Source organism: Ambystoma mexicanum, chromosome 9 (assembly GCF_040938575.1).
Source record: "Ambystoma mexicanum isolate Mex_15411 chromosome 9, UKY_AmexF1_1, whole genome shotgun sequence".
Taxonomy (NCBI): domain Eukaryota; kingdom Metazoa; phylum Chordata; class Amphibia; order Caudata; family Ambystomatidae; genus Ambystoma; species Ambystoma mexicanum.
In genome coordinates, this window is record NC_090931.1 from 201,339,596 (window position 1) to 201,354,252 (window position 14,657).

The following is a 14,657-nucleotide window of genomic DNA, read 5'->3' on the forward strand; positions in this document are numbered from 1 at the left end:
AAGAAAATACAGGAGGGAAAAAAGGGGGGCCCTCCCTGCCCTGGTAATAGTAGTTAACCCAGGTAAAATGAAAAGGAAAGCTTAAGGAGCTTCCAGCAACACTGCACAGAAAGTGGTGTGTGCTGCATAGCAAAAGTTAAATGCCAGAAAACATGGAGGATGGCATCCATTAAAAAGTATTAAGAAGAGATAAAAAAAGGTTCTGAAGGACAGAGTAAAAAAATGAGTTAGTGTGGGAAAAGGTTCCGACTCACTCAGGAGTATTAGATAAAAACCATGAGTCCTGCAAAACGTGCTGTTGGACTCAGAGGTGAGGGAAATTTCACTCAAAAAGAAAATCTACTCTAACAGGGACCTTGCTCTTTAGCAGAGATATTCTGGGGCAGATTCTCCAAACTGTTTTGGGTGTAACTCATGCATCTTATCACTTGCACCAGAAAAGGTTTTCTCTATTCTCAAAGGCCATCTGACTGGGCGCATCTAAGGGGTGCACTTTCAGATGTGCTTTCCCACACACTTTGCTCATTTGCCCAAGAGGGCATCTCTGAGCATTTCAATGCGCACCTCGAATTCAGAAGCAGATTCCCATATGCCGGTTTGAAATAGGCACAGGGAAATGTGCAATGCATATTATTTGCTATTTGGTACAGCAGCGGCATAAGCCACTGCTGATCGGCTTGCATTTCTATCCCGCAAGCAGGGATATTAACGCTTTACTATTATTTTTTAGCATTTTACAGTGGGCCTGTCACTGGGAAATACGCTCCAAGCACCCACAGGGTGTGCTGCAATTTTCCCATACAGTACTCTTGGGGGCATGTTCAAGATACAAATGTATGCAAGGTGTGGGGCTGGACAGCACATTTTCTGTGCTGATGATCAGCCCTACTGAAATGCACAGGTCACTTTTGAAAATAACTACTGCAAATAAAATAAGTGCATAAGCTGGGCTTTAAATACGATAGTGTTTGAGAATCTGCACCTTTATGATTATTATTTTTAATAATGACCCCCACAGGGCAGGCGCTATGTACTTGTAAAAGTAGTTTCACTGCTGCGTGCCACAAGCCCTAAACACGTTAACTATAGGGTTATTTTTTCACACATTTGGAACCAGTTCCAGCTCCAGTCACTAGAGTGCAAGATCATGCTGATGTGCAATACATGTATACTGCAAAACACATGTCTTTTACAGTAGAATGGGCAAGGGATACAACTGTGGGAAACGTACATTGTGCATCACTGTGATAGTGCCACCTAGGACAATTAAACATTAGTTTGTAAATTGGGCAATCCAAGTCTTGTGTCACTATCTGCTTCACACAGGCAATCACCTTCACACAGAACTCATAAATAAAGGCAGGAATCTGCAAGCCAAAAGATGTCCTTCCAAATCTGTTACCTGTTATGATTTTACTTTCAACATACACACCCTGTTTAGGCCTTAAGAGGCATTGTAATGGTGCGTGTGTACCAATACTTGTAAGAAATGATGGGGCTGCTATAAAGGGGAGATCTATGTAGAGGACATACAACTTTGCTAAGCAGGACTGTAGCCAAGCTCGATGCGCTTGTACCTCTTTTGACTGTAGGTAAAAGATGGGCGAGGGAACCATGCACTCAAAAGGAGGATGTTCCAGGGAGACAGAGCATCACAAATACCACACTACCAACACATATAAGAACTATGCAGACATCAGGAACAGAAGGACAGGTTTATTGGGGAGGGAACAGGTGACATAAATAATTAAAAGAAAAATACATCTCTGCTGAAAAGAGCCTTCTGTAGGTACTCAGTGTAAGAAAGATAATTCAAAAAGATTGTAGGAGCCTGGAATGAATACTGTGATCCCCATTACCCCTGTAACACCTTATGACCAACTCAAAAACCACAAATCCCTTGCTAGAATGATAGTATCTTGCACCAACTAGCCAATGAGCCAGCAGGTAGCGATAGCAGGTACCAAGAATGAAGGGGACTTAGCAAAGTTTCTTTGTATAAATTAACTTGAAGTCCCAAAAGTCCTTGTGTGGCTTAGTCAACAGTGTTACTTTGGAAAATTGCCCAAACCTCTGACAGTGTCAATAGTTTTTCAGAATCTGTTCCAGAAGGGCAGCTCAATGGTCAGTAAAGGGCCACCCCTTGCATTGCATGTGTCCGTGCCAATCTCCTCCAGGCTAAGGATTCCTGTCAATTCTGTTGATGCCACCTTACAAGGTGGCAAGTTGTGCACTTCTCTAAACAAGTGGCAGCAGGTCGACGCGTTGTTCCATCCAGACTTGTCAAGTGGTTTAAGATCACATGTCCTCCACACTCCACTTGTAGGCCATTTCCTGAACTGCCTTCTGGTCAGCTTGTCTCGCAAATCGTTTCTGTTCAAATCCGTTCGATCTATCAGATGGGAAGGAGGAAAGCCACTGTTACAACTGTCCCTTACGCTGGAAAATACTTTTCAGGAACATCTTTAAGGAATATCACACGAGAGCCCACCCCAACAAAGTTTTCACACCAGAACCTCAGGCTACATTTTAGCACCAAAATGTTCTATTGCAGAGAAGCACAGCAAGGCCCACAGAGCATGACTTTAAACCAGCCAAGGCGAAACATGCAGATTTTTTATGTTTTTAGATTATTCACAATTTTAAAAGGAACAGCCTACTTTCTGTATAGGTATCCCAGCATTGAACAAAGCAAACATGCCAGAGATTTCTGCTTCTTTTGGTGGGGTAAGGGAGTGATGTCAAGGTGAAGGATTTACAGACTACTCGCATACCTGGTAAGTGAAGCATGGCAGTTTTTTATTCTTACCTAAGCAAAGGCTGAAGTTAGTAGGGAAAGGTGTACAATAAGGTTGTCTACTTGGCAGGTTGGCAGTGCTCAAACAAAAAAGCAGGTCTCAAAGAATAGATGGCCAGTCTGGCAGTACTAAGTACTGTGGTATAAGAATAACACATAGTAACATAGGGCTGTTCTGTTCTCCTCGCTCCAGGGATTCGCTGGGACCCCATGTATTGATTCCCCAATGAGTCACCAGATTCCTTTTAAGCACAAAAAATATAACCTTAATCGGAGCACACCTATTTATATAACAGTAAATAAAAGAGTTTAGGAAAATACTTTAAACAATTCTGGGTGCTGGGGAGGAATACACGCCCTGACACTGGAGCCTGTGTTAAACACGAACCAAAGAAAAGTGTCTAAATTTAAAGACACTCCCGTCCCCTGCACACCTTTCAAACTGAAATAAATCAGTCAATATTTTCATAGAATTTACACATTTATAAAAATGATTGTAATAACAGAACAGAAATAACAGCATACATTTGCTTGATTCAGATTACAAATAGTAATAGGCTTTACATATAGCAAATATTGAAGACAGAAAGAAAAAGTCAAAAATCTTCTTTTGGCAGATGAATTGCAATTTCAAGCTCAACGCGTTTCGGGGAAACCCCCTTCTTCAGGAACAAAGATCTGCAAATGCATATATATACAAAATTATAAATCACTGCATGGTCTACTCAATACTGAAGATTCTTAAACACAGCTTTCTTAGGTTCCTCTCTATAAATTTAGCAAAAATAAAGATCCAACAATATTCTACATAATGTTACATCGTGGCTATTATAGCTCAGCAAGCTTGGTGTGACTCCAAAAAATAAAACTCAAAAATAAAATAAAAAAGGAGGATAAATAACCCTCATGTGTACCTTTTGCTTGAGTTCTTGCCAACATGATGGATGGAATATTAATTTCACAACTGTGCAGTGGGTGCACAGAAAAACCGGGTCCATACGAGATCCCCAAAGGTCCTCAGCTGTATAAGCAAGTCAGTGCAATTACTCTAAGATGCCTAATAAAACACAGCTCATCAAAACAAACCCCTCGAACGACTATAACTCAATAAAACAACTCAATAATCAATGCTGTCCTAATATCAAAAATAAAACTGAAAAACAATTCCAGACAGAATAACCATGCAGTCACCAACTAATAAGTGAAACCCCATAGTGTACATCTCAAAATGATGAGCTAAAACCGCGTTGACATCTATATGCCAAAGGGTACAATAAAATCACCAACCCACGTGAAAACACATATGTAATGTGCATTTACCTTAAACAATTTCTTGTAACCATTAGCCAGGAACCAAAGTTAAAGTCCACATAGGCCGTGAAATTCCACTTTATAAATGGGGCATCCAGCCTCTAGTGAGTTTGTGTTGGTCCACTGTAGAAACAAGCAGACACACACCAATGCATATTAATACACCTTAACTGAAATACATATATAAAAAATCCAAACTGAAATGACCCGTATATAGACCTTGCACTCCAAAGGTGTTACTTACAATTACAATGATTCGCCTCTCCTGAGTATCCAAAGCATCTCCCCTCAGGATGTAAGGTCGCACAGTCTTGAGAACACGAGAAAAGTGAAGAATTAAATTTATACTAGCTTCCGGGTTTATGCGGTCACGTGATCTAATCACGTGATAACACAATAATTAAACTACACTAACGCCGAAATTTACACGTCCAAACGTCATTCCCTTCGGCATGCATAGTATGCTGTAGGTGCCTATCAAATGTCCTTACCATGGATGTAAAAATAATATATCCTTACGAATATATCCACATTCGCGATGGTCACGTGACACGGGCATGTGATGAAAATCCTTCCAACACGCCCCTATATGAAGGTACACATAAATAAAACCTTTACTTCTACTTAAAACCAAAAGATATACAAATAATAAACACAGGATTAAAAGAAAACAAAATAACAAACATTCAAACACAAGAAATTTGAAGGGACAAACCTGCACCATTCGAAAAGGTACAGTAAGTGTCCACCATTCCAAACAAAATAGTCTACCCCTAATAAAATATCCATATACCAATATTATCTATTTTTTCTTTGTGTTTGGTTATTTTGGGCAGGGAATTTGGTTGGTATTGGTTGGCTATGGTAACGAGCAATGTGGTTATGCGTTGTATTTTTGGTTATTTGTTGTTGTAATTGAGTGTTTATGAGTATGGATTTAAGGACCGTGTTGTTTTGGATTTATTGTGCTTTTATGGGTAATTTGAGTTTTTTCTAATATGATTATTTAATTTTTTTACTTGAGTCTTTCTTCTATGTTTATTTTAAGGAAAGTAGACCCTTCATGGCCTCATGATGGCCTGTACATGAGTTCTTTGCAGGATGACCTGCATAGTTTAAAGTTGGCAATATGAGCCTGGCGCCGACTGAAGCCATATAGCCCCTCGGCGGGGTTTTGGGAATTCCTGTGTCTTCTTGGGTGCCTGTTCCCTGGACAGATGGACTAGTTCCGGATGTCTGGGGGCAGGCATCGTGACAGCACTCCCCCCCACCCCCCCAAGGCCCCTCCTAAGGCTGTTCTCCTCACTGGTCCCGGTTTGTCTGGGAAATTCTGGTGGAACCTTTTCACCAATCGAGGTGCATGAATATTGTCACTTGGTTCCCATGACCTTTCTTGTGGTACATAACCTTTCCAGTCAACCAGATAAAAAAGTCTTGATTTGACTATTTTTGAGTCCAAAATATTCTTTACTTCAAATTCTGGTTCCCTGTCTATTAGGATGGGGTTAGGTGGTTTAGTTAGCCTTGTCCCTGGTTGTACTGGCTTTAGAAGTGAAACATGAAAGACTGGGTGAATTTGCATATTTGACGGTAACTCCAATTTGACGGCCACGGGATTAATAATGGCTTTAACAGCGCAAGGTCGCAAATACTTGGGGTTAAAGCTTCGAGTCCCCTTTAAAGTTATGTGTCTTGAAGCCAGCCAAACTTGGTCTCCTATCTGATGTTTCGGAGCTTCGCTTTTATGTTGATCTGCGGTTTTCTTGCATCTCTCTTTAGCCTGTTTCAAATGTTCAGTTGCCTTTTTAAAAGCTTGTGTAATAGTGGCGTGTAGATGGTTCACGGCAGGCATCTCTAAGTGTTGGGGCGAATCAAGTTCAGAGGTTCGAGGATGTCGCCCATATATAGTATAAAATGGGCTTTGTCCTGTTCCTGAGTGCAATGAGTTGGTGTATGCATATTCCGATATCCACAACATTTCTTCCCAATTGCCTTTGGTTTGGTGTAACATGCACTGTAGGTATTGCTCTAGTATTCGATTGGTCCTCTCAGTTTGACCAACGGTTTGAGGATGGTGGCTGGTTGATAGTCTAACGTCGATTTGGGCCAATTGACAGCAACTCCTCCAAAACTGAGAAATGAACTGACTTCCCCGGTCGGAAACCAATACGGAGGGGAGGGAATCCATGTATTCGGACGATATGTTCTAGAAATTCCTTGGCCAAGGTCGAAGGTAGACCCTTTAATGGAATAAAATGAGCCATTTTGGAAAAAAGATCCACTATAACTAGGATGTATTATACCCATTACATGGGGGAAGGTCAGTAATAAAGTCAAGGGATAAGGTATGCCAAGGCGTAGGCGGAATGTCCAAAGGTTGTAATAGGCTTGCTGGTTTCCTTTTCTGGGTCTTATTCTGGGCGCAAATACCCCAAGAGAGTACAAATGACTTAATGTCTTTCCGCCAAGTAGGCCACCAGAATTGTCTTTTGATCTTGGCCTCGGTTTTAGCGATCCCAGGATGCCCTTCTATCAAAGACTCATGGTAATTGGAGATAACATGTTCTTGTAATTCTTTATTTGGTAGGTAAAGACGTCCTTGATAGTATGGTAGGTGATCGGTGACTGAATAATCTTTGCCTTTGTTCAACCAGCTTTGTAAGGCTGCAGGGTCGAAAAAGCTGTCAAATCTTTTTATGCATGTCGTCCAGAGTCTGTAGAGTGGTTATACCAAGAATTCTGCTCTCCGAAATTATGGGTACTGGTTCTGGATTTGAATATGGTTCTCCCATTCCAATACGAGTTAAGGCATCTGCTTTGCCATTTCGACAACCTGGTCGGTAAGTAATCACAAAATCATATTCCGCAAAGAATAAGGCCCATCTAAGTTGGCGTGACGATTGAGCCTTGGCTGTCTTTAAATATTGTAAGTTCCTGTGATCCGTGATTACGGTGATGGTGTGTCGAGCTCCGAGAAGATAATGCCGCCAGGCTTTGAACGCCGACTTGATGGCCAGTAGTTCCTTGTCGGTAACTGCATAGTTTAACTCTGGTGCTGAACATTTCCGTAACCAGAACACCACCGGGTGAAGTTGACCAGTCTCAGGATCCTTTTGGGAAAGGACAGCTACCATGGCAAAGCTGGATGCATCAGTTTCAACCACGTACGGAAGTTCTGGACGTGGGTGCTTTAAAACAGGAGCTGAAGTAAATTTTTGTTTTGGGATTTGGAAGGCCTTTTCAGCTTCTTCTGTCCACTGGAAGCGTTTATTTTTCCGCAAAAGAGCTGTGATGGGGTATACAAGATGTGAAAAATCAGGAATAAATCTGCGGTAAAAGTTTGCAAATCCAAGCATACTCTGTACCCCTTTAATCGAGGTAGGTGAGGGCCACTTGAGGATTGCATCCACCTTTCGTGAATCCATTCGAACTCCATTTGGGGTCAGGATAAATCCAAGGAATTCAACTTCCGAAGTATGAACAACGCACATTTCCAATTTCGCATATAATTTATGCTGGCGCAGTTTTTCTAGTACAGCACTAACGTGCTTCACATGGTCTGATTCAGATGAAGAGTATACTAAGATGTCGTCTATGTGTACAACAACACAGACATCTATGAGTTCGCGAAGGACATCGTTCATAAAATACTGGAAGGCTGCCAGTGCGTTGCAAAGCCCTAAAGGCATCACCTGGTATTCGAACAATCCGTATTTGGTACGGAAGGCAGTCTTCATTTCGTCACCTTTTTTCACTCATACCAAATGATACGCCCCTCGGAGGTCCAACTTAGTGTAGATACAAGCATCCTTTACTTGGTCCAGTAGTTCTGGGATCAGGGGCAACAGGTATCGTTTTTTTACCGTTATTTGGTTTAATGAGCAATAGTCAATACAAGTCCTAAGGTCACCTTCCTTTTTAGGGACGAAGAATAAAGACGATGCTGCCGGAGACTTGGACGGGCGAATGAAGCCATTAGCGAGGTATTCATCCAAATATTGCCGTAAATGAAGATTTTCGGGTTCAGTGAGGGCATAGATTCTGCTGCATGGAATTTGAGCGCCGGGTAGGAGGTCGATCTGGCAATCATATGATCTGTGGGGTGGTAACGTGTTTGCTTGGTCTTTCTGGAAAACATCCTGAAATTCCTGGGGTAACTGAGTTATCGGATTCGTGATCGTAGCCAGTCTTCTGATCAAAGTTCTTTCAGGATAACAAGTGTGTGCACAATCCGAGAAGGTCACTCTTTTCTCGCCAGTCAATACAAGGATTATGAGTTTCCAACCATGGCATTCCAAGAATTATTTGGAACTGTGGGGCCTTGATTAAGTCAAACACAATGCTCTCTCGATGCCCATCTTGACCCAACAGTGTCATCTCCATAGTTGAATGAGTTACTGGACCGGAAGCTATTTCGGTCCCATCGACGGTGGTGATTACATGAGTTGTGGTTTTTTTGCAAAGAGGCAGGTTCATCCTTGTAGGCAATTCTTGATCCATGTAGTTTCCTATGGCTCCGCTATCTATGTATGCTCTCACTGCATGCATACGAGATGGTTACCTTCAATCTATAAGGACCATTGGTATAATTAGGTGCGAGGTCTGAGTGTCCTTCTTCATGCTCGGCAAGTGGACCTCTACGCTTGTCGGGTGTGGTCGTTTCCCGGCTCTGATTATATTGATTTTGTCGCCAACTCCTACCACCTTCTAAGGTGGTTTCACTAGGCAATCCCGTAAAAAATGCCCGAGGCTCCACAATACAAACACAATTGTAACTGCCACCTCTTGTCCCTTTCTTTTTGAGTCAAAGGTCCTTTAACCCCCCACAATTTGCATGGGTTCAGATACATCAGTTCCTTTGGGGTGACGTTGTCCTTAGGTCTTACCAATACTCGATTCTCAAATCTAGCCCGATCAGCCTTCCGATTCTGAAGTCTGTGATCCAACTGGACAACCAGGTCTATGTATTCAGCACAGTCTTGAGGTGGGTTCACTACTTGTGCCAAAACGTCTTTTAGTTCACCTCATAACCCACGATGAAATAGCGTAATCCGCTTGACCTCTGGCCATCCGGTTTCTACCACCAACCCATTGAAGGTTGCGATGTAGGTCAGCAGATCCTGGTTACCCTGACACAAGGACAAAAGTTCGTTATCCAAAGCTTGGCCTTGGGAATGTCGGACAAATAGTCTTTCCATGCTTTGTTGAAAACCCTGAAAATCCCGAAGAAGAGGGTCATCCTGGTTGACTAGTGGAATAGACCAATCGGCTGCACTGCTGCTGAGATACGATAGTACAAAGGCTTCCTTTGCTTGATCATTCGGAAAGGCTCCAGGTCTACATAAAAAATGCAGGCGGCACTGGTTCATAAACACGGCAAACCTTTTTGGGTCCCCCGCAAAGCATTCTGGCGGTGCTCAAGGAACTGTCCCTGGTAAAATTACTTGCACTGGATTACTTGATTGAGCTTGGGCAGAAGCTCCCCCGAGTCCAGGTAAAGGTGTGTGCCCAGCTTGAGCTTGAAGTAATTGCCTGGCGAGATCATCCGTACGTTCTTTTGCCACAATCAGTTCTCTCCTGAGAGCATTAGTCCCTTGACGGGCGGAATGCACTTCAGCCCTTCGTTCTCCCAGTAGTTGGGCCACTTGGTCAGTCTCTGAGGTCTCCTTAACGCCCGGGTGGAGATTTATAGTAAGGCTTCGCGTTCTGTTACGCTCACCTGGATTCCACAGGGGCGTCAAACGAAGCTGGACTGCTGCGGTCTCCACCAGTGTGACTCGTAGCGAAGTGATGATCGACTGCACTTGTCCACTCAGTTTCGTCTGCCTGGCCTGCAAGAATATTTTCCTAAAAGCAGTAAAGGGAATTAGCCACCCGTGGTAGAGAGGTTACACTGACACTATTTTCCCTGAAAACTTCCAGTATTCCCCTTCATAAAGTCTCACCTTATTGTTTGGAAGGATGAACTCTCCATCCTGCATGGAGTGCAGGGGCGCGTAGAAGTTCAGTTACTTCACTGATCCGAAGGTATTTGGAAGAGTTCCAGACAACAATGACTCCGAGGTAAGTAGTGTGCAAACCAAATGTATAGTTCTTTTAGAGTCCAAATGTCTGTTAATTCACTCTTGCTCCTTTCATACCTTTTCCCTTGCAGCGTGATCCAAGGAGTGAGTTCGCCTCGATGAATGAAGGTAGCGCTTAGGTAAGAGTCAGTTTGTATCAAGCACTGTCTAGCAAGTAATATTATTCCAAATGTAATTAACCAATAGTTCTCTATCTTCTTTGCAGGTGTGGCGCTTTGCCGAAAATGTCTAACGTAGGATGGTGACCAGCGCTGCCTCGAGCGGTAAAATTCCAAGTAAGTATCTTGCGGTAAGTAAAAGAATGTTTTTGGCGGAACCCCGCTCAACTTTTGTTTGTTCTTGTCTTTTCAGATGCTGATGTTTCGGGTGGCGATTCAACGGGTGTTGCGCCGGGTCGTGGAGATGCTCCGAAGACAGGTGAGTATGGCGTGGTGCTGCAGCTGGCAATGCAACGCGGTTTATTTTAATGTCTTTTTCCTTTATCCACAGGTGCGGCTGCTCCAGGAAAAGATGATGACCAAATGGAAATCTCCTTGTTCTAACCTTCTCTTCTTCTTTCCTTTGCTCTAGGATCGGCTCCGGACACAAGACGGGTGTGGCTGTAGAATGGATGCTGGACTGCAGACACAGTGAGCGTTACGCTGCTAAGATGCAGAATAACGCGAAGCGTGTGCTGCTCTTCGGGCGTGGTTTAAATAGCATCAAAAAAGTAGTTCCCAGGTAAGAAGTTCCAGTACCACACCCAAGCAGCAAAATAGTTTCTAAAGGAAAGTAGTCCCTTCATGGCCTCATGATGGCCTTTACATGAGTTCTTTGCAGGATGACCTGCATAGTTTAAAGTTGGCAATATACGCCTGGCACCTATGGCACCAGGACTGAACCCATACAGCCCCTAGGCGGGGTTTTGGGAATTCCTGTGTCTTCTTGGGTGCCTGTTCCCTGGACAGATGGACCTGTTCCGGATGTCTGGGGGCAGGCATCGTGACATGTACCTTCTCGAATGGTGCAGGTTAGTCCCTTCAAATTTCTTGCGTTTGAATGTTTGTTATTTTGTTTTCTTTTAATCGTGTTTATCATTTGTATATCTTTTGGTTTTAAGTAGAAGTAAAGGTTTTATTTATGTGTACCTTCATATAGGGGCGTGTTGGAAGGAATTTCATCACGTGCCTGTGTCACGTGACCATCGTGAACGCGGATATATTCGTAAGGATATATTATTTTTACATCCATGGTAATGACATACTATGCATGCCGAAGGGAATGACGTTTGGATGTGTACATTTCGTCGTTAGTGTAGTTTAATTATTGTGTTATCACGTGATTAGATCACGTGACCGCATAAACCCGGAAGCCAGTATAAATTTGATTCTTCACAGTTCTCGTGTTCTCGAGACTGCGACTTGACATCCTGAGAGGAGATGCTTTGGATACTCAGGAGAGGAGAATCATTGTAATTGTAAGTAACACCTTTGGAGTGCAGTGTCTATATACGGGTCATTTCAGTTTGAATTTTTTATATATGTATTTCAGTTAAGGTGTATTCATATGCATTGGTGTGTGTCTGCTTGTTTTTACAGTGGACCAACACAAACTCACTAGAGGCTGGATGCCCCATTTATAAAGTGGAATTTCACGGCCTATGTGGACTTTAAGTAAGTTTTGTTCCTGGTTAATGGTTACAAGAAATTGTTTAAGGTAAATGCACATTACATATATGTGTTTTCACGTGGGTTAGTGATTTTATTGTACCCAGTGGCAAATAGATGTCAATACGGTTTTAGCGCATTATTTTGAGAAGTACACTTTGGGGTCTATGGTTACAAGAAATTGTTTAAGGTAAATGAACAGTGCATATATGTGTTTTCACGTAGGTTGGTGATTTTATTGTTCCCTTTGGTACATAGATGTCAACACGGTTTTAGATCATTATTTTGAGATGTACACTATGGGGTTTCACTTATTGGTTGGTGACTGCATGGTTATTCTGTCTGGATTTTTTTTTCAGTTTTATTTTTGATATTAGGACAGCATTGATTATTGAGTTGTTTTATTGAGTTATAGTCGTTGGAGAGGTTTGTTTTGATGAGCTGTGTTTTATTAGGCAGCTTAGAGTAATTGCACTGACTTGCTTATACAGCTGAGGACCTTTGGGGATCTCGTATGGACACGGTTTTTCTGTGCACCCACTGCACAGTTGTGAAATGAATATTCCATCCATCATGTTGGCAAGAACTCAAGCAAAGGGTACACGAGGGTTATTTATCCTCCTTTTTGATTTTCTTTTTGAGTTTGATTTTTTGGAGTCACACCAATCTAGCTGAGCTATAATAGCCACAATGTAACATTATGTAGAATATTGTTGGATCTTTATTTTTGCTAAACTTATAGAGAATAACCTATGAAAGTTGTGTTTAAGAATCTTCAGTATTGAGTAGACCATGCAGTGATTTATAATTTTGTATATATATGCATTTGCAGATCTTTGCTCCAGAAGAAGGGGGTTTCCCCGAAACGCGTCGAGCATGAAATTGCAATTCATCTGCCAAAAAAAGATTTTTTACTTTGTTTCTTTCTGTCTTCAATGTTTGCTATATGTAAAGCCTATTACTATTTGTAATCTGAATCAAGCAAATGTATGCTGTTATGTTTGTTCTATTATTATATTCATTTTTATAAATGTGTAAATTCTATGAAAATATTGACTGATTTATTTCAGTTTGAAAGGTGTGCAGGGGACGGGAATGTCTTTAAATTTAGACACTTTTCTTTGGACCAGATTCCTTTTACCCAAAGTCCAAGGGTCAGGGTGATCAATTAACCTTTTATAACGCGCTTAATGTTGGAGACCAGTCTCTAAGCGCGGGACCGGTATTTGAACTTGTGTTGCTCTGCCTTGTCTTGCTTCCAAGACAAACACATTGCCCCTGAGCTATCCTACCTGCCCAAGAGTAGGGTAGAGTGAGAGAAACTCCTACCTCCGACATGGCCCTGGGAAATATTCAACTAACGAAAAAAGGGAAATAACCTCTCAACACTGTCCTGATTTTTGAGTAAAACAAATCAAGTGTTTTGACAACATACTCATATTGGGAGATTATAAAAATGAAATTCAAATGGTTTTAAGGGTAATGTAATAGTTCTATTCAATATTGAATAATCACATGTATGATACATTTATATTGTACACGTTAAGCTTGTAAAACTGTAGATTGTGTTCATAATGTGTAAAGCTTTGCTTAAAAACAAAACATAAATAAACTAAAAATAACAAATGCAAGTGAAAGGGTGTCAGGTAAAAGGACCTCATGTCCAATGTGACTGCATCATGAAGCAAGACACAAGACAAGTTCAAAACAAGATACTTTGTTAAATTAAATGTCAGGATTGTAGAGAGGCCTAACTTGCCCTATGCTAAGGTGGGATTTCCCTACCTGAATGAAACTAAGGAAAGTCTGAGTCCAAGAGTTCAACTTAAAAGTCTATGGGGGTCATTACAACCCTGGCGCTAAGGGGTTAACAGCGCCGTAAAAGGCTGCGGCGCCGTTAACCCCTTAGCGCCTAATTACGAGGTCCCTTTGCGGGACCCGACCTTAATGGCTGGTCTGCACCAGCCGTTAAAGTAGGGACCCGCAAAGGGACTCTCGAGGTAATAACGGTACCGCAATTTGCGGTACCGTAATTACCGCCTTCCCCAGTCCCATTGAGCCCAATGGGGGCAAAAATGGGAATGGGGAAGGGCCCATGTTCAATAGGGAATTACCGCCCCACCAACCTTGGAATGGGGTGGTAATTCCCCATTGAACATTAGCGGACTCGTTACAATACCGGCAGCACCCATGGTGCTAGTAGCGCCATGGGTTACCGCCAGTATTGTAATGAGGGCCTATGTCCAAAACCTGTACTTGCCCTCACAACTAAAGCTAACCAATGTGTAGGGATATCAAAAGCAATAATGTTCAACTCAAAGTTCTGAGCTTCTTCCCGCTCGCAGCTTTCTTTCAGCGCCCCTTCCCCAAGTGGAAGAAAGTTCCACAATAAAGTCTCAAGATTACCTTTCTTCAGTTCAAGGTGATATAGGTCCAAACAAGTTCTCTGGGTTCTCTTTCCCAAGTTCCAAACAACACAGTTCATAGAAAACAAGGCATTGAGGTTTCGTTCTCAAGACAACACAGTGCACCTCCTGAGGTCTCAGGGTTCCGTTCCCCAAGACTTTGGGCCTCATTACGACCCTGGCGGTAGCCGTGTGTGTAATACAGGCACGGCTACCACCGGAGTCGGTTTTTTTCCGGCGCCCTGGAATGGGCAATTACCGGTTTATTAGAACCCTGGCGGACCCACTTATTGCCCATTCCAGGGCGCTGGATAAAAATATTTCCCATTTGAGACCCATATGGCTCAATGAGAATGGGGAAGCCGGATGCACCGGCACCGTTGTTAACGGTGCCGGTGCATCCACCATGCAGTGT

General features: G+C 42.5%; 1 protein-coding gene across 1 annotated transcript in view; it reads right to left on the reverse strand.

Annotated features, from left to right (window-relative positions):
• Window positions 1-1,696: 1,696 nt before the first annotated feature.
• BUD13 (BUD13 homolog) overlaps window positions 1,697-14,657 on the reverse strand; it is a 340,704-nt gene continuing 327,743 nt past the window's right edge. Inside the window, exon 11 of the mRNA XM_069614500.1 lies at window positions 1,697-2,392. Coding sequence (XP_069470601.1) covers window positions 2,299-2,392 — 94 coding nt within the window. The 3' untranslated portion in view covers window positions 1,697-2,298. The remainder of the gene's footprint in view (window positions 2,393-14,657) is intronic.